At 38.4% G+C, this 19394-nt stretch overlaps 1 protein-coding gene across 1 annotated transcript in view; it reads right to left on the bottom strand.

The window, feature by feature from the left end:
• The window catches only part of dntt (deoxynucleotidyltransferase, terminal), a 100771-nt gene that overhangs the window by 51751 nt on the left and 29626 nt on the right, over positions 1–19394 (bottom strand). Inside the window, exons 5-8 of the mRNA XM_087802308.1 lie at positions 19114–19185; positions 16439–16562; positions 13662–13794; positions 1062–1164 (exon numbers count right to left, since the gene is read on the bottom strand). Coding sequence (XP_087658434.1) covers positions 1062–1164; positions 13662–13794; positions 16439–16562; positions 19114–19185 — 432 coding nt within the window. The remainder of the gene's footprint in view (positions 1–1061; positions 1165–13661; positions 13795–16438; positions 16563–19113; positions 19186–19394) is intronic.

Raw genomic sequence — 19394 nt, forward strand, 5'->3', positions numbered from 1 at the left:
ACTGTTGCTCCTAAGCTTTGGAACGATCTTCCTCTGAGTTTGATGATCTACTGACTCCTTCAAGAAACATCTTAAGACACTTTTATTTGTTCAGGCTTTTCCTTGATTTTCTGGGACACCTGTGTTGTTCTTGGTGTTATCTTGACCTTTAAAGTATATACTTTATTGAATATTGTTTTTATAGTTTAACCGCTTTATGACCCTGGTCTGGAAACGCGCTCTATAAATATAAATTACTTACTTACTTACTTACTTAATAAAACAACAAAGCCAGAGAATCCAAGGTGTCAATCACTGCCGCTGTGAGTCTCTTTTACTGGTCAAGTAAGTAAGTAAGTAATTGTAAAGCGCCTTTCTAGACCAGGATCACAAAGCGCTTGAAGAATCAAAAGCAATACACAGTTAAAAATACATACAAATTTAAAAACTCTAAATGGCCAAGACAACATAAGACAAGGAGTCAGTAGATCATCAAACACAGAGGAAGATCGTTCCAAAGCTTAGGAGCAACAGTCTGGAAGGATTTCTCTCCTCTGGTCCTGAAGCGTGTTCAGGAACCATCAGTAGATTCTGATCCACAGACCTCAGAGCCCGAGCTGGGGTGTAATGCTGGATCAAATCACTGATGGAAGGTCTGACCATGAATAGATTTGAAAGTAAGAACCTGAATTTTAAAGTTGATCCTGAAAGAAACTGGCAGCCAGTGAAGAGTTTTAAGGATCGGAGAAATGTGAGTTCTTCTACTAGAGCGGCTCAGAATTCTCACTGCAAAGTTTAGTATTAACTGCAGGCGAAACAGCTCCTTCTTGTTAAGACATGAAAATAACCTGACAAGAGAAACACATCGAGAGAATACTCTGGGAGCAGTTATACCTACTCAGATCTTTTCAAGTTCACTTTGAAGCATCAAGAAGTTGCACTGATCTAGTCATTTTTCAGTTATTCCGACTGATTCATTGGTGGAAGATGCTGGATCAGATGGACATATTGGAAACTTGTTTCAAAGGTCGTAAAGTTGTGGACTAGATCAGACTTCACTCGTAGTAAAAAAAAGTACATACTTGCTTGTCCAGCTCGTGGATGACCCCGGGGATCAGGGTCCTCTCCTTCCCCTCCTCCGCCGTGGTCAGGATGAAGTCCACGTCATGACCGAACTCCTTCCCCCTGGCGATGGAAAGATGATAAGCATCGAGTGTGCAGGAGATAATGAGCCGAATTATGTTCCAGTCACAGCCCTTCAGTGATGAAGAGTTGAGACGGCAGCCGGCGCTATTAAAAGCACGAGCTGTACTTTTTTTTTTTCTTTTTTCCTCACCGGCTCAAACAACTAATTTGTCCCAAGTAGTGAAAAGATCTTTTCCCATTACCTCAGCTGTAAGTTTCAAGGGAATCATCATTTTCCTTGTGAATGAGAGCGTTTGAGACGACGAACACAACATCCTCCCTGTCAGCACAACTGCCGGCAGAAGTGCTCGTCATTATCTGGTTGTTATCCTGCGCCGAGTGTGAAATGCTCGCAGACTCTGAATGAGATATTGACACTTGTGCGAGACTCAGATTAAACACCAGAGTGTGGGAAAAAAATCAGGTTCTGCCGGAGCCGGTTGAAGATTAAGGTGTTGATATTATTGCGATGTTTTTTTTTTTTATCGCTTCTACGGCGAGACGATCTGAACGAGTCGTCACAAGACGTCGCTTCACTAGTAATAGATTATTATTAGGAATTATTATCACATTAATGCATCAATTTAAACAATAATATTTTAATATAATTATATTTTCCGCTTGTTTTTTAAACAAACTTCTACAACCAAAACAAAACATTAGTTCAACGCTTGTGTAATCACTGGGTCAAGGTGACCCAGAGACCAGAAAACACAAATGATACCTGGACCACAGGGTCACCTTGACCCAGAGATAAAACAAAGTGTTTTACTAAAATATTTGTGGTGTTTGTGGTAAAGTCTTTTTTTTTTTTTAATCACTGCTTAATGAATAATAGTTAATAGTTAAAAAAGTTAATAGAAATTATATTTAGGTTTGCTAACTAACTAGTATGTAATATGAACACAAGATTTGTAGAAAAAAAATACACTTAAATTACATAAAATACTTTTTGTACATGTTGAAATCCAGTAGCAGGGTCTACTTAAATATAATGTATTACTTATAAATATAATCTGAAATATAACTTGAGCTATGCAATATTTAATATGTTATGTATTTATTCTATTTATAACATCTTCCACTTTTTTTAAACTAATTTATATTTGAATAATAGTAAAATTAATAGAAATTATATTTAGGTTTGCAAACTAACTAGTATGTAATATGAACACAAGATTTGTAGACAAAAAAATACACTTAAATTACATAAAATACTTTTTGTACATGTTGTAATCCAATAGCAGGGTCTACTTAAATATAATGTATTACTTATAAATATAATCTGAAATATAACTTGAGATATGCAATATTTAATATGTTATGTATTTATTCTATTTATAACATATTCCATTTTTTTTAAACTAATTTATATTTGAATAATAGTAAAATTAATAGAAATTATATGTAGGTTTGCTAACTAACTAGTATGTAATATGAACACAAGATTTGTAGAAAAAAAATACACTTAAATTACATAAAATACTTTTTGTACATGTTGAAATCCAGTAGCAGGGTCTACTTAAATATAATGTATTACTTATAAATATAATCTGAAATATAACTTGAGCTATGCAATATTTAATATGTTATGTATTTATTCTATTTATAACACATTCCACTTTTTTTTAACTTGTTTATATTTATACTTTTATATACATTAATTATTATGTTTAATATTAAAAACGTTATTTTTTTATTTATTCTGTTTATACTATATTGCACTATTTTTAACTTATTAATATTAATATTTATACTTTTCAGATATACCGTACATTCACTCTGCTGTGTTTTTTGTGCAATGACAATAAGAGAAAGTCTAAAGTTTAAAGTCTAAAGTCTACTTAGAAAGCAGGAACTTTAAGTCGCATTAAAACAAAAACTTATTACATTTCACACTAATGCTATGAATGCCTGGAAACATGCAGCAAATGTGAAATAAAACTAAAATCTCCTGACTCACTCACTCCATCTTGGAAGACTTCAACATTTGAAACATGCAAGTCCCTCATCATGACCATATTTTGAACTTTGAAGTTCTCCACCGTCTGAAATCTGGGCGAACTAAAGGTTACGAGAGCGGAGTCCCTTATGACGTAATAATGGCTTCACTCCTGCTCCAGCCAGCTGTAATCACGCCCCGCTTTGTCTATACAACGAGTCCCATGGAGGTGGAGACTTCCGGGATTGATGACGTGCAGTGACGTATTGTACCTCCATGTTTGACCAATCGCAGCAGAGTGAGTGTGGTTATGATAAACAAAATTAAATCTCCAGAAAAACAAAGTATTTTAGTGGGCGGGGCTTATGATCATTGTATAATGTCAACATGTCAACGAAAAGATTAGTTTGTACAAATAGACACTGATGATACAATAGAGTTCAAGCACACACACAGAGACACACAACCAATCCTACTGACTCACACCTACACACCTAAAATTGGAGGGGAACATCTACGGAAATGGAAAAACTCCACTCGAAAAAGTTTTCATTCTTCACTTCTTGATGAAAAAGAAGATGCTGACTTTCTTTTTCTTTTTTTTTTACCATCCTTCACTTCAACTGTTTGTTAGCGCTGAGGTTGCGGCTAACAGGGTCCGGGGGATGGGTTTGGGGGGGCCACACATCTGCCCAGCATTCAATTTCCTTCCCTGCTTTCATCAAATGAACGGTGGCCGAGCGCGAACACTTGAAAGGTCAGCGTCGCTAATTCAAGGGAACTTGAAAGAAACAGTAGAAACGGCTGTTGACGCCGCACCAGCTGGAGTTAGTGGCAGAGAGAGCGTATTTTTTTTTTACCATTTCACTCCGGGACCGGTCGTTTTAAATAACACCGCGACTCATTCGGGCAACAACGGAGGGAAGATTTATTTGCCGCCTCCGGTCCGTGCTCGTATTTATGTAGGTCTGTGAAAAGCTGACACTCCTTTGCTCGGGTTGAGAGGTAGGACAGAGCTATTTGAGGATGCATCAGAGATTCCCATCTGCTGACTCCGCAACTTCCTCCACCAAGACTCCTACAAGACTCGTAATTGGGCGAAAGCAGCGAAAACACTTTCTGTTGTTGGATTGTGCTGCTGCGACGGCAGTTCTTGTGTGTGTGTGTGAACATGTGATAAAATAAAGGTGAAGGGCCGAATAAAGGCTTTCTGAGTTTGCAGTTGTGTGTTTTCTTTGTTGACATAAACCAGTCAGTCAAAGATGCAGGGTGTCAAAAAAAAGAACACATTGTTTGAGTTGGCTTTTTCCTTATCTCTATCCCTCGGAGCAGGCCATGATGAAGTAGTTGGAGGGCCACATTTGGCCCACAGGTCGGATTTCAATCTATGAGTAATACTCGCAGATGCTGGTTTCTGCAGCACCACGTATGTCTAAACGTGACCGACATCACAACAAATGTTGGATGTTTTTGTCGTCAAGATTTGAATAGCAAGTATTTTTTGCTCCATCTAGTGGTTGTAGTGGAAACAAGCTCTGGTTGATGAAAGCACAGGTGTTGGCTTGATTGACGCTCTGGCGACAAAATCATTTTCACTCATTTGTGCTGAAAGATAATTTCGACCCTAGTTGAGAGAAACTTTACAATTATAGACGATAACAAAATAGCACGATAATGAATAATATAATTATTAATAGTTTAATTTATTCGTTATTTTACTATTTTCCGATTACATCAGTCATCTAGGGGAACCAAGATGGCCGACTTATCCCGACTCAGATTTCCCAGTAGTTCATCAGTTCTGGTTTAAGTGCCTTTTTGTCTGATGTTCTATATGTTGTTTTAAAAAATTAGACACAAAAAAAACATTTTCTAATAGGACTTGAAATTTTTGTGTGAATTTACTGTGTGGATACTGTATAGCAAAAGGAAAACAAAGAAATGTACATTTTACAAAATGTACACATTGAAAAAAAAACGCGCAAATCTTGTGAAGTTTATGTTCGTTCAGACCATATGAAAAAAAAAAGAAATGTTATCCAAATTTCGAAAATGGGATTTTCTGAAGTCTCAAAAATCCAGATTTTTTTTTTCTTTAAGTCGATAATACACCGAAAAATCATCATCAACAAATTCCGCAAAAACAAAGTTCATTCCCAGTCAGACCAAGTGAACACAAATAAATGTTACCACCATAAAAAAAATATATATATTTTGAAGTCTTAAATATCTGTTTAAAAAAAAGGTAGTTTTTCTATTCAAAAAAGGTGTAAAAACTGCCATGAAATCCACATCTCAAAAAATGTAACATGTAAATACAGTATAACAAAATGAAAAAAATGATGTACATTTTATTCATGCTGAAAATAAAGTTACCAAGTGAGGCTTTAAAGTAAAAAAAGAATGATCATCAGACTATAGATCAATCATTTATTTCATTGATAAAAACCCACTATGGTTCACTAAGTAACTTTAATAATTTGACTTTAATAATAAAAATAAAAGCAGGCGTGAACACGACTGGTGTGACTCCGGCGGTCTACTCTGTAATCGCGTGAGAAAAATGTGTAAATTATTAAGTGCTTTTGGCACAAGGCCTATGAAATATACATAGTTATTTACAAATTTGTGTGGACAACAGGGCCACCGGGTGAATAATGCAAGAGTGGAAAGTGTCGGGAACTTTTCCGGGAAGTTCAGCAGCTTTTAAAAAGAATCCGTCGACAGCGACAGCGAAAGATTCATTCAGTTCATCACCTAGTTTGACACACTTAATTGCAAAACAGCGAGAGACTTCTGCGAAAAATAATAACTTGACTTGAATTTCATCACATTCTGAGACAAAAGTCTGAGGTAGAGCTTGTACTAGAACGACTAGTTTGTGTGTTAAAGAGTGAAATGAAACATGTTCAATGTGTTTGTTCCATATGTCTCTGCCTGCGTTTTCACTGCCTGTTCCATCAGCACATGTGGGCGGTTCACGCCGAGACCTTCTACACAATTTCACAGAGAAAATATAATGATTTGTATAGCAAAGAGGCGTCGTGTCGTTAATGCATCAGCTGCTGCTTCTGCCCACGTGTTGACTAAAGCCGACCTTCGCGTCCTTGCTTAACCTCTCGCCATTTTCTGAGATGGATTTTAATCCTGTTTTTCAGCCGTTACGATCATTTGTTCAAATGGTTTCGTGAATCATGTTCGGTACGATCATGTGAACACAAATAAACATGTGTTACCTACGTTTTGAAAATATGATTTTCGGAAGCCCAGGAAGAAAACCTTTTTTTTTATCTAATCTTGAAAAAAATTCCAAAAACAATCAACATCTCCAAAAAAAATGCATCAGTATCAAAGTTCATATTCAGGCAGTGAACACAAATGAAATGTTCTGAACACTCACAAATCCCTTTTCATTTGAAAAAGTATAAAGAAATGTCAAAAAGTCCAGAAAGATTAAAGGAAAAAAATTCTGCTAAATCAAAATCCATTGTAAACTAGACCATGTGACACAAGTACATGTCGCCAAAATTTTGAAAATGTAATTTTTCGGAAGTCTCTCTTATGGTTTTAACCCTCGTGTTATTTCAAACCACAAAACCATTTGTTTTTCACTGATGTAAGGAGGAGCCTGACCATGAATAGATCTGAAAGTAAGAACTAGAATTTTTAAAATGGATTCTGAAAGAAACTGGCAGCCAGTGAAGACTTTTAAGGATCGGGGAAATGTGAGTTCTCCTACTAGAGCGGGTCAGAATTCTCGCTACAGAGTTTTTTATTAAATGTAATTTAATGTTAATGTAGTGACTAAAGCGCAAGTTTCGTCTTAATCTTCATCCAAAAAGACATACTTTAAATCCATATATCTTCATGCTTCCACTCTCACCCGTCTACTCTCTACTCACTCGCGATATTCCTGCATAGCATGTTAGCATTTTAGCTTCTGCTACAAACAAGCTTAAAATATGAATTTGTTTTTTCGGAACAATTCCCGAATGCTTATTGAACAAAATGGACGTTACAGTCGAGCAGTATGGAGGTATTGGATGTTTTTAAGTGTCTTGGACGAAGACGAAGACAACTGAGCTCCAGTCGCTGCATTTTTGCCATAACTCTTAAAACTTCCCTCAGTAATCCGTTCTTTTTCAGCTCGTGTCAGAACGTAGCAACTGATGAATGGCTCGACGTTCGAACACACATATTGTTTGTCATGTTTTGGTCTCCGAGCCTATAATCCAGTTTATTCTGGAGCAGGGGAAGTGATGCCGATGACTTATTTCTCCAGCTGTGGGAACAATAGTTTTTTTTCTGAGGGATCTGGGAGACAAGCCTCGCTCCCTCATCAGCGTCACTTTGAGTCATGTTCGCGCGATTTTAAATAAGATGGCGGCGCGGCTCTGCTTGGAAGCGTTCGCCGTATATTGCTGCCAGGAGCTGTATTCTCAAGGCTAATCTATTTTTAATCCACCCCCCCCACCCGCCACAACAACAACACCACCGCTTTCAGACTCGTCACCCACTCCCGCAGCCGGTCCTCTCAATAAGGCTAATGTCAGCGGCGTCAAGAAATCCTCGCCATTCATCTTCCCTCTGAAGTGCACGACGGCTCGAGTTAGCGCCGCCACTTATTCCAAGCGCAAACTTTCGGGACGCCGCGACTTCCTCCTCGGTGTCTTTTTTTTCTTCATGTTCGAGATGAAAGACCTTCCGCTGACTGGCGTCTATTTAAAAGAGCGATACGTCTTCTGAGCCCCGAGATGAAGCTAATAAGCGGCTTGAAAATTATAGGTAATTACATGAACTTTGACGGCGTCTCACGAGGGAGCACTTTGGAATCTAAAGAGAACAAGTGGGTTATTAGTCGCGTTCTCGCCGAGTGAAGAGCGCCCGCTGAGTCTGGAGATTCTGCTTTTTTTCCACCCACAAACACAAAAGGTAAACTATTCGCTCACGACTTTGGTGTTTGTCGATTACGTCCGACGCTGGATTCCAATTAGGCGCCGGTTTATCGCTCCCCGGCCTCGACCCGTTTTTTTCAAGTTGTTAACACCCTCTGCGGGCCTCTTTAGCCTCAGCCCCCCGTAAATCTTCTCCATCACCTCCACTTTTATTTTGATGTTAACTACCCATGATGCTCTAATCACTTCTCGCGGAGCTTTTACCGTCTGGAGTTTGAGGACGACGTATTTGCATAATTGGATATCATGGCAGCCGTCGTTTACCTCTCTCGAGAGAGAGCAGGTATCGGTGATGTGGGTTGAAAAACATAACCTGCCCGAGGTTTTATTCGATAGTGAAGCCGGGGAAAGTGATTCGCGAGGACTCGGGAGGGTTCAGACCGACATGTGGACCAGGTATTCTCCAGCACCCACTTAACTAATCGACAAGTTAATAAGCACTTTCCTAGCGTGGAATTATCCCCACAACAACTTCAGACCGGAGTTTGTCTACATTTGGAAAATCAGATTCATTTCAAAGAAGTTCACTTGTGTGACCACAGAAGGACATTTTACCCACTCGTTATTTATCAATGTGATGTTTTTATTATACTTTTGTGTTCCTGTCTCAACAAGTTTTCATTTCCTGGAGAAAAAAAACATTGTTTAATTTCAGTTTCAAAACACTTTAATTATACAACTTATAATATAATGTAATAATTATAATAAACATTTTTAGATGTTATTTATGTATTATTATTTCTACTATAATTCATGTTTTTAAGTAAATATCAGTTACATTTTTATCAAAAACTGTACTTTTTTATTTATTTTTCCGTGTTATGTCACACACTATTTCCAATCATTTAAAAAACATGATTCAGTCGAGTCATTCATCCTAATTATATGTAGGTAGGTAGAACTTCATTGATCCCTCAGGAGGTCTCCTTCGGGAAATTGTAAGTAAGTAAGTCATTTTTATTTGTATAGCGCTTTTCCAGACCAGGGTCACAAAGCGCTTAAACAATCAAACCATTTATATTTATCGAAATTCTGCACAATTTAATTTTGATTTTATCATCTCATGTTAGCAACAGTGGTTAATAACCAAGGATAAAATTGCAAAACATTTTCTTATATTCTTGTGTTTATAATCATATTTAAGACATAGGTTCACATGTGGCTGCAAAAGGATTCCTTCGAGCTATTTATTTATTGAAGGGGTGAATATATACTGTATTTTTTATTCTTTTATTTTCTCAGTTAATAATATTTTCATGTCAGTATTTCTAATCATTTAAAATACATGATTGTGCTGGTTAATATGCACTGTGGAGTTATATTTATATCAGATTTTTGCTAAATGACTACTTATTTGAGTAAAATTCAAACATTGCATCGGATGTGTACCCTAGTGTTATCTCTGGGTCGAGGTGTACCACCACATATGCACATATGTATTTAAGCCAGGGGGGTCATTCACCTTGACCCAGAGGCAACGCAAGGGATACCACGAACACATTTGTTTTCGGGCCTTCGGGTTACCTTGACTCTAAGACAACACAAGGGATACCACAAACACATTTGTTTTCAGGCCTTCGGGTCATCTTAACATAAGGGTTAAGGAGGTTAAAATTTACCAATATACAATTTTAAATATTATTGGAACATTTAAATACTATTAACAAATATTCTGGAAGTAGAAACATGAACTGATTTTAATTGCGTATATATATACAGTATATACAAACACACACACACATTACCATGACCTGTATTTTCTAACTCTCTGTTTGACAATTTTTCACAGTTTAAGTTTCCACCTCCTGCCAGTACTTTCTTCACACACCTGCAATGTGCTGACAAAACAGAACCTTTAAGAATAGTTTAGCAGCAGACGAAGGGAACAACACTTCAACTCATTAATAACTCACGACTGAAAGGCAGTTTTAAAGTATATTCCAGGCGGATGAAAAATAATGGCTTCGATGATCACACATCATCTGTTCTTCAGGTTCCCTCTCAAAATAAGTAGAGTCAATACAACGTGCATCACTTTTCGTATTCAAGACCTTTGTTTGTTGATTTTTTAAATGCTCATGTTTGTCTTTATAAGATGTTGCGTAGCTTTGGTCCGGCGAGATGGTGCGAGAGGTCTGAGCGGCAAAACACTCCAGCGATGCCTACGACGCTGACCTTTAGTTGGAGTTAAAAATAAAGTCCTCCATGCAGATTATGAGGAGGATTTCTCCATTGTCGTCGCTCCACCCAGGAGACCCTGACTTCTGCCATTATGTTCAAATGGTGTGTTGAATAATTCAGATCAGGCTTTAATGCGCGGATAACAAAACAAGCTAATTCTGACATTTGCAAAAGAGACACCAAGAAACATTTTTGACCGTCTTTGACCTTGAAATGTAAGATGTTGAAAACACCAGAAAGACTTCAACTGGCAAGTTTGATGCAGCATCTGGTCAGAGGGATCAATAAAGTTTAATTCATCTAATTTAATGTATGTGAAAGTACCAGTTTAATTCTTCTGTTCTTTTTTTTTTAATCATATTTTTGTTGTTTTATTTCTAATAATTTGCAGTTTACATTTATATTTAGTTTTCTTCATTATTTATCATTTATATTATTTTCAAATTTGATTTAATCTTCAACCTTTTTTTCTGTATCAACACAGTATGGTTATGAACTATTTGTTTATTTAATTTGTTTGGTTTTTAGTTTTTTTCTTGATGATTTCACTTTATTTATTCATTTATTTAGGACATGTTTTCATATTTATTTGTTGAATACAAGTGATATTTTGTGAATGTTTTTGGAAAACTTTATTTAAAAGGTTTTCTTCTGTGCCTGGAAGATAAAAGTTTTTGTATTTTTTCACTCAACTTTTATTAAACTGCTTTTTCACCTTTTTCTTTTTGGTAATTTTATTTTTAAGTTATGAATTATTCTCTTATTTCCCTTTGGACTTGGAGCAAAATGCATGAATTTATACTTTTATACTCTAGTTTTATGAATTAAACTAATGAATTTCGCCTCATACAATTTTAAATCCTGCGTCCGACTTTCCTTTCTCTTGGCAGAAACGCTCACATGATCAACAAATCAGAGTAAGCGCAAAAAAAAAATGCTTCACAAAGCTTTTTGGTGGAGAGAGACTTATCCAGGCGAAAAAGGTTGTGTTTGTGGCCCAGGAGCTATTAAAGAGCATCGGCTTCTCGTCGCCCCCGTGGAGAAGCGAGCGTCTGTCCTCACTGCCAGACTGCTTTTGAATTATTCACTGCACACACCGGCGGTTATGGCGGGATTTTTACAACACCACAGAGTGTTCCCGGCTTACTCAGGCACAAAGCGCTGCACATTAGATGAAGGGAAAAGCAGGACGGGAAGTGAAAAAGCAGCACTCTGAAGGTGAAAGTGTGTGGGTATGTTAGCATGTTAGCATGGATCCTTGATTCTTTGGGATTTGTGAGAAACAAGAAAATGTTCCGATTTAATTTTAGTTTATATTAGGAGTTCACATGTTTGTGTACATGTCGGGTTAGGAATCTGACTGAAGGTGACTTCAGTGAACTTAGACAAAGAAGGGACATCAAAGAGTAGCATTGGTTTAAAGTCACAACCATTTTACTTGCAAGGAGAGTTATACAGAACCTTCTCATCGTATGATCTATTTTCAATCTGAATTAGGAGCCGTTTCAGACATAGCTTTATACCCCAGTGCAAGTTATTTATCATCCGAGACACGGGAACACACTTTAAACACAGGAAAACAGAACAGATGGTGTTAAAAAAGAGCAAATGAAGGTCAGCATTTTATTCTGTCTTCTTCTCTGATTTAAGCTGTCATGTCATCTTTATGTGACTTTTCAGACATTCTGAAGACGGATACAAACTGAGCAGTGCTTTGAAACACAAGCAATGATTAATGTAAATGCCTGTGGTTCAGCAAATTTGACATCACTCACCACACTAGCTGAGTATTTTCCTATCAGTACATCACGATAAATCACTTTGTTTGTTCTGTTCTAAAAAAAAACTAAACTCATTACTTCAAACAAATCTTCACTGCTGAAGTCCTTCGAGCAGCCATTCCGGACAAACACCCTGTGTTCCTCAACATGATTCATGCACATTCTCACACCAAGGTTTGTTTTATCACTCATTGCCCCTGAAACCGACATCATCGTCTGTTCCAGACACTGATCTGTGAGTCAGTTTATCGGATCTTCTAAACTATCGTTGACACATAATTGCCCTTGTTTTGGAATTCCTTCTATGTACAAGATCTGTCACTGACCACCTCTTCCTTCCTTGGTTCATCCATTTCTAAAATTTCCAACTACCGCCTTGCTCTTGACCAATCGGGTAACATCCAGTGTTTCAAAAGCTAATATGGAAAAAGCTACAGCGTCCACATGAAGTTGACTGCAGAAACATTGGAAGTTATGTATACCCAGTAAAAGTGTTTTTTACTGCTATAAAAGAAACATATGTACAGCAATTGACAAGCACCGTTTTCTAAGAATTCCATTTTGAATATATTCCCGTTCATGAGCACAATAAGGGCCATGGTTCAAATACTGATCTTAGCATTCATTCATTCGGCTGTGAGGTAATCGCCCAATCAAAATTCAGCCTGCCCATAGTCCACCAAAGCTATGGCCCGGGATTGGCGTGAAATTTACTGTTCAGTCACGGAAAATACAACATCGATATCTTATACTTGCTGTGCCCTCTGGCCCTGTTGGTCTGTTAAACCTGGATAGTCTCGGTTCCTCATAAAGAACTGAAAGTGAATTTCAAACATATTGACAGAGTTGGGTTTAACCCCTTATTGGATTTTGATTTCATGGCTGCGAGTGAGTGTTGTGTCAATATTACCAGGACCCTCATCATGAAGACATTTTCAAGTTATTACCCTTATAAGGTCCTCCCCACCGTTCGGATATCACGGCGAACGAAAGGTTACGAGAGCGGACTACATTATGACGTCATAATGGCTTCACTCCTCCTCCAGCCAGCTGTAATCACGCCCACTTTGTTTATACAACGAGTCCCTTGGAGATGGATCTTTTTTCTGGGATTGATGATGTCGGATTTTGAACCTCTATGCTTGACTAATCACAGTCGAGTGGTCGTGGTGACGGTAAACATTTTCAGTGGGCGGGGCTTAAGGCCATTTTTTTATGTAATTTTTTCCAATGAAAATGCAAACAGACATACTAATGAGTATAATAGAATCCAAGATCTATTTTGGAGACACTTGAATCAACACATTTGTTTAAGTATCTACCATGAACATCACTGATACAACAATCAAAACTTATTCTTATTTACGCTTTTAAAGTTCAAATGCCAATAATTCCCTCACTTTAAAAGGACCTTTAATTAATTATCGTGTGTGTTTACCAAAGCACCAGTTTGTTAAATAGAACGACAGGGATGTTGTTTTAATATTCACGCGGTTTAATTGAGGGGAACTCCTCAAGAGGTTGAGGCGGATCTCATGAGACCGTTGGCTGACACTTTTGTTAGAAGAAGACAATGTGGTTTAACGCATCAGCGATGAAAGGAGTGGGAGGGAATAAAAAAAAAAAAAAGTCTTGTACCTGCGAAAGCCACCTGTCAGCGAGACTCTGCCACTGGACGTGATCATGCGGACAGCTTCGTCAATAACTCTCCCCAGGGCCCGGGCCTCCGCCTTGCTGACAGCCCTGGAGATGTCTCCATAATACAGAAAACCTGCGGGGAGAAGAATGCTCGGGTATTAGTCCCGGATCCAGCCATCAATCATCGCCATTTGCTCCGGGGAAGCGGAGCGTCAGCCTGAATTAAAAGTAAGGTAACGCGCCCCGAATGGGAGGCACGTCCGCCCCGGTGCCGAGTGACGGATGGGTCATTTTGAGTCCTGCTGATTTCTGACTTTTCATTTCTACGGTAAATCATTAATACGAACAGAAGCCGCAGCCGACTGCTCGATACAAGATCTCGCATTGTTTCCGCCCGGGGAATGATGGATGGCGACGGCGCTTGATGAAAACGTCTGTCAGCCGTGATCTATCGTCAAACGGGAGCCGGTGGAGTTTTTATGAATGCGAAATGCTTTATTAAATACATATGTTACATTCTGAAGCGAAAGCAGATGCAGAGACGCGATAGCTCCGAATGAAAAGTCTTTCCCCCCCCCTGTCGACGGTCTGCTGTGGGCTTTCTATCACTGTCAATGGATGACATCGATACGTCTGAACGCGTTGCCGCTCGTGGAGGTGATCGTGGCTACGATATCTCGCTGCGGAACTCATTTCCACACGAAATATCGCTCTTTAGCGCGAGCGAGCTTCTGCAATAGACATCGATCTGATTTTCTGTTTTCAAAGCCGGGCGTCAGCTTTTTCCTCCAGAGGCCGATGTTTTTGACAGATGTTAAATTTTCCAATCTGTCAGATTAAGCCTCTAAACACACCGCTATTGAACGAGCGAGAACGGCTCGCACACATGTGGAAGATGCCCAGAGGTTTAGTGTGTAAAGTATTTAACCAGCAGCCAAAAGAAGATCGAAACTGCCTCAAGGATAAAAACCAGGGCGTTGTCTATGTGTGGTCTGTATGTCTGGTTTTCCTCCCACCATCTACAAACATATACAGATTAATGGATTTAGTTAAGACTGAGCAGCATCTGTGATACATATCTGATTCATATTTTCTTATTCAATGTTATGTGGATTATTTTCACTGTGGATTTGGAGCTTTTTTTTATTTGTGTTTTATGTCTTTCATCTCAAGTATACCGTCATGGCTACATAAAAGATCAAATTAAAAAGGATTATATTTAATCGTTAATCTGACATAGACATCAAATGGAGGACCACAGAATATCATGTCACGGGCCACAGATGGTCTGCGGGCCACAACTAACTAAAGGGTTAGTTCAGGCAAAGTTCAAACTTCACCCAGTTTCTACTCACCCTCAGGTCGAGCGTTGGGATTGTTTTCAGGGTAATCTGTTCCTTTTTTCCGAGTTATAGAAAAAAATGTTTGTTCATTTTAATGTAGCGACTGGAGCTCAGTTTTTGTTGTCTTCATCTTGTCCAAAAACACACTTCAAAACATCCAAATAACTCCATACTGCTCTTCTGTAATGTCCATCTTATTTTGAAGCCTCGACATGAGAAATTGTTTAGAGAAAAATGTTTTAAAGTCTATATTTTAAACTTTTTTTTAATCTCTCACAGTTTAAGTATATATTTTATTGAGTATTGTTTTAAGTATTTAAGCGATCTGCAACACTGGTCTGGAAAAGCGCTCTATAAACATAAATGACTTACTTGCAATGTGTTTGAATGTGGACGTCAGGCAGCAGCTGAGAGCTAAAAACAAGTTAAAAATGTACAGATTTATTCAAGTTTTTTCTGAACAATTCCACTTGCCGAGGCTTCAATACAAGATGGACGTTACATACGAGCAGTATGAAGGTATTTGGATGTTTTTGTGAACATCACTGAATTATCACTTTACGTTCGTAGAACCTTTTATGTAACTAAACCATTTTTAATCATATGCAAAAAAATTGAATGTACAAGTCTATAGTTTAAGCTTCTTTGAAGCAGAAGCCAAAAGACTAACATGCTACACAGACAAGACAGGTAAATATATAAGAGCTCCCAGTGACAGTAAACATATGAACATTACATTTTTGCCTACAACTCTAAAAATAGACAATTAGTCTGAAAATATTCCCAACCCTTAGTCGACATGAAGGCCAGTGGAAAATGAGTCAAATTTGAATTTTGGATTAACTATCACTTTAACTGAAAATATGTCCTACTTTTAGTTCCTGCTCCACAGACACATCCTCAGAATAGATCCCCAGGAATTATTTTCTTTGTCTGCTTACAACTCAAACGCTTTCAAAAGACACTTTCACTCTTATATAATAATAGTGGCCAGATTCTTATTTAAAGTTTGTTAGTTGTTTTTATCCTGAAAAGAAATTGGGTCATGAATTATATTCATGATCCTGCATTTAATTCACTGGAGCTGCGAGTAAAAGTTCTAATGAACACGTTTCCCCTAAAGACTAAAAACAACAAAGTTTGTCTTCGTCTGTTTAGACCTCTGGTGGTCCTTTTTCCATCACGGTCGCGTTTGAACACATTTATTGACTTTTTTATTTATCAAAAACACCCTGCTGCTCTTTCTATTGTCTTTTCGTCGAGCTCCCCACTGGCCTCATCTCACTTGAGAGAAAACACATCACAGCAAGAACCCCGTGTCGAGGGCCTCCTGGGGGACAAAGCCACAAATGACGGATCCCCAGGGGAGGTTTAACAATTAGGGCCTTTGAGGGTTCGGCGGCAGACAGACACGTGCGGCGCTTGATGATGTACCACTTTGTTGCATCCGGTTCAGTTGAACGGTGGGCTCGGCGTGAATGTCGGCGAAGGAGCGAAGCCCTCTGCGGTGCCACTTGTCCGCCGTCTTTGGTCCGACTCCAAACACACTTGTGAACAGCTGCAAGGAAATGAGGTGATAATGAAACAAGCACAGTTTCAATTGAATGACAGCAGCTCTGATTCAGCAGAATTGGAGAGGTTTAGTCTCGTCTTCTAGTCTCTTCTTACCGAGTCCTCGGGTCAGGCGACCATTAAGATGCAGATAAGGTGAGAAATGTAAACTAAATTGAACATGTAAAGAGATAAGAAACCCTAATGTCGGACCCTTTCATCTATAAAGGACACTAAAGTCTGCTTGATTACCCACTTTAGACTTTTTTATTGTCATTGCACAGAAAACACAGGAACTGGCAACGAAATTTCGTTACTTAGGGGTACATGACCACCATGAAGTGATCCGTGTCTGGATTTTGGATTTTGCGGACAAATAAGGCCAAAAATACCGAAAACGGTTGAGCGCCAACTACTCCCTTTTTTTTAGTCCTAATATAGGACCATTAAATATTTTAAACTAAATGACATGGCATTTTTATTTTTCATTTAAAATACTTTGCGGTTTTGTGCCTTTTTTAAATATATAAAAATATACCTGGCTCTTGGAACGTAAAAGGAAAAAAAAAGATATAACCTTTATGTTTCTTCGACATTGCTCCGAAAAACTTTTTAGCAATGGGTTGATGAAGCTTCATGAATCAGTGTCATGTTGTTTAGAGGTCAGTAGGTGGCGCCATCCGTTTAAAAATGATGTGATGTTTCATTAGAACATTTGTTCAAAACAAAGGAAAATAGTGCAGAGACCGCCATCTGGTGGACTCTGAAAATATTGACACTACTTCATGAAGCGTCATCAGAACATCACTTAAAAAAATTAGCTTAGTTTACATCATTTATTTCCCAACATGACTTTTTTCAATCTTTTGGAAAATGAGAATGAATGTGCATTTCGGTGAAACTATTTGTTTTTGTTTTAGGCAGATGGCCCCTCGACCAGGACCAGCGCCCAGACAAGTGGCAGAAAGCCCCTTTCCCCTCGTCTACAAAAAAAACAAACTTGATTTAATTTGGCTTTAGCAAGTTCCAGTTTTTGGGGCATGGTAAAATGTTCCTAGACTAGAGAATGTGGCTTCTCTGCCATCGGTCCCTCTGGGATTAAGAGATGATCTGAAAGATCATGTGGACTCAAAGGAGATTGAAGGTGGAGCAGCCATAGATTAACCAAGACAAATGCCAGTTGGCCTCCAAGGGGATCTTGTCTCTTGAAGTTCCTGCTTCCATGTTTTTTCTTGTTCCAATTCTTGGCAGCGATAACAGAGTGGACTTTGGTCTCAAGCGGTTTGAGGATTTCCAGAGGTCCCCGAATGCCAAGATAAGTCAGGATAGGGAATTCTGCCTCTGCTCCGATGAAAGAGATATTTTTCCTTCCATGACAGATACTTAATTTAAGCAAATGTTTCTCTTTGCCAAAGTTCAACTAACAATGTGACAGACTGAAAGAAATCGGGCATAGATGCGAAAATGAACGCCATGTTTTTTTTTTGTGAAATCGACAAACCAGTAGAGAACAAAAGTTTACATCAGCATTCATCTTTCTCTCTCAATAGAACTTTGCTGTTACACTCCTGCAGCGCCAGCGAGTGATGGTACCGTCAAATTCTGCCCGAAGCACAACGTTAACTTCAGAAGAAAAGGAAGCGATCAGGGAAATGGAAAAACCCTCAGTTTGTGATGGTGATTCTAAAAAAAAAATGTCTTCAGTAAGGAGCAGCTACTTTTCACTGTATCCTGTTTTCTGGAGACAACACACGGAATATTGAGGTTTGTATGAGTGACGGTGTTTGTGAGCCAAACAACAAAAGGGAATGACACTCTTAGATCAGGGAATCTTTGAAGACCAGGCAAGGTAGGTCGAGTTACTTCTCTCTGGGAAACAGTTTGAATCCACTGCTACTGGTTATGATACATTTCAGCGGAAATGGTGATTTAATAGTACTTAAGTTACAAGTTTATTTTCGTGTCTACACAAGAATGATATGTCTCGACTGCAGTAAATACAAAACTTTGCAGCGAGAATTCTGACCCGCTGTTGTAGAAGAACTCACATTTCTCTGATCCTTATAACTCTTCACTGGCTGCCAGTTTCTTTCAGGATCAATTTTAAAATTCTGGTTCTTACTTTCAGATCTATTCATGGTCAGACTCCTCCTTACATCAGTGATCTGATCCAGACTTACACCCCAGCTCGGGCTCTGAGGTCTGTGGATCAGAATCTACTGATGGTTCCTGAACACGCTTCAGGACCAGAGGAAAGAAATCCTTCCAGTCTGTTGCTCCTAAGCTTTGGAACGATCTATCTCTGTGTTTGATGATCTACTGACTTCAAGAAACATCTTAAGATCTTTTGATTTGTGCTTTTCCCTGATTTTCTGGGACTCCTGTTTTTGTCTTATGCATCTTGGCCTTTTATAGTATATATTTTAACTGTGTATTTTTTGATTCTTCAAGCGCTTTGTGACCCAGGTCTAGAAAGGCGCTTTACAAATAACCTTTACTTACTCAACTTGTGATAGGGACAAACACAACAGTTAAGAAGAACAGATTCATGTACTAACCTTTAATGTTTGATACCTCTCGTTTGTGAGGATGCTCTCCACTTTCAATGAGCGACCGTATTGAAGGATCTCCTGGCAAAGACAAGATACCAGTCAGTTATTGGACAAGGCGTTACTTGAATTGAATGCAAGTCATTTAAACTCATTTAAAAATATTTGCACCTCGAGATCATAGACTTCCTTTGTTAGCTCATCAATTAATTGAATCTATCAAGAGGGTTCTTGACTATAGGGAATTTTTTGACACTTCTTTTTTTTCTTGGACGGGCGGCTTGCATGGC

The sequence above is a fragment of the Callionymus lyra genome, chromosome 11 (genome assembly GCF_982586985.1).
Source record: "Callionymus lyra chromosome 11, fCalLyr1.hap1.1, whole genome shotgun sequence".
NCBI lineage: Eukaryota > Metazoa > Chordata > Actinopteri > Syngnathiformes > Callionymidae > Callionymus > Callionymus lyra.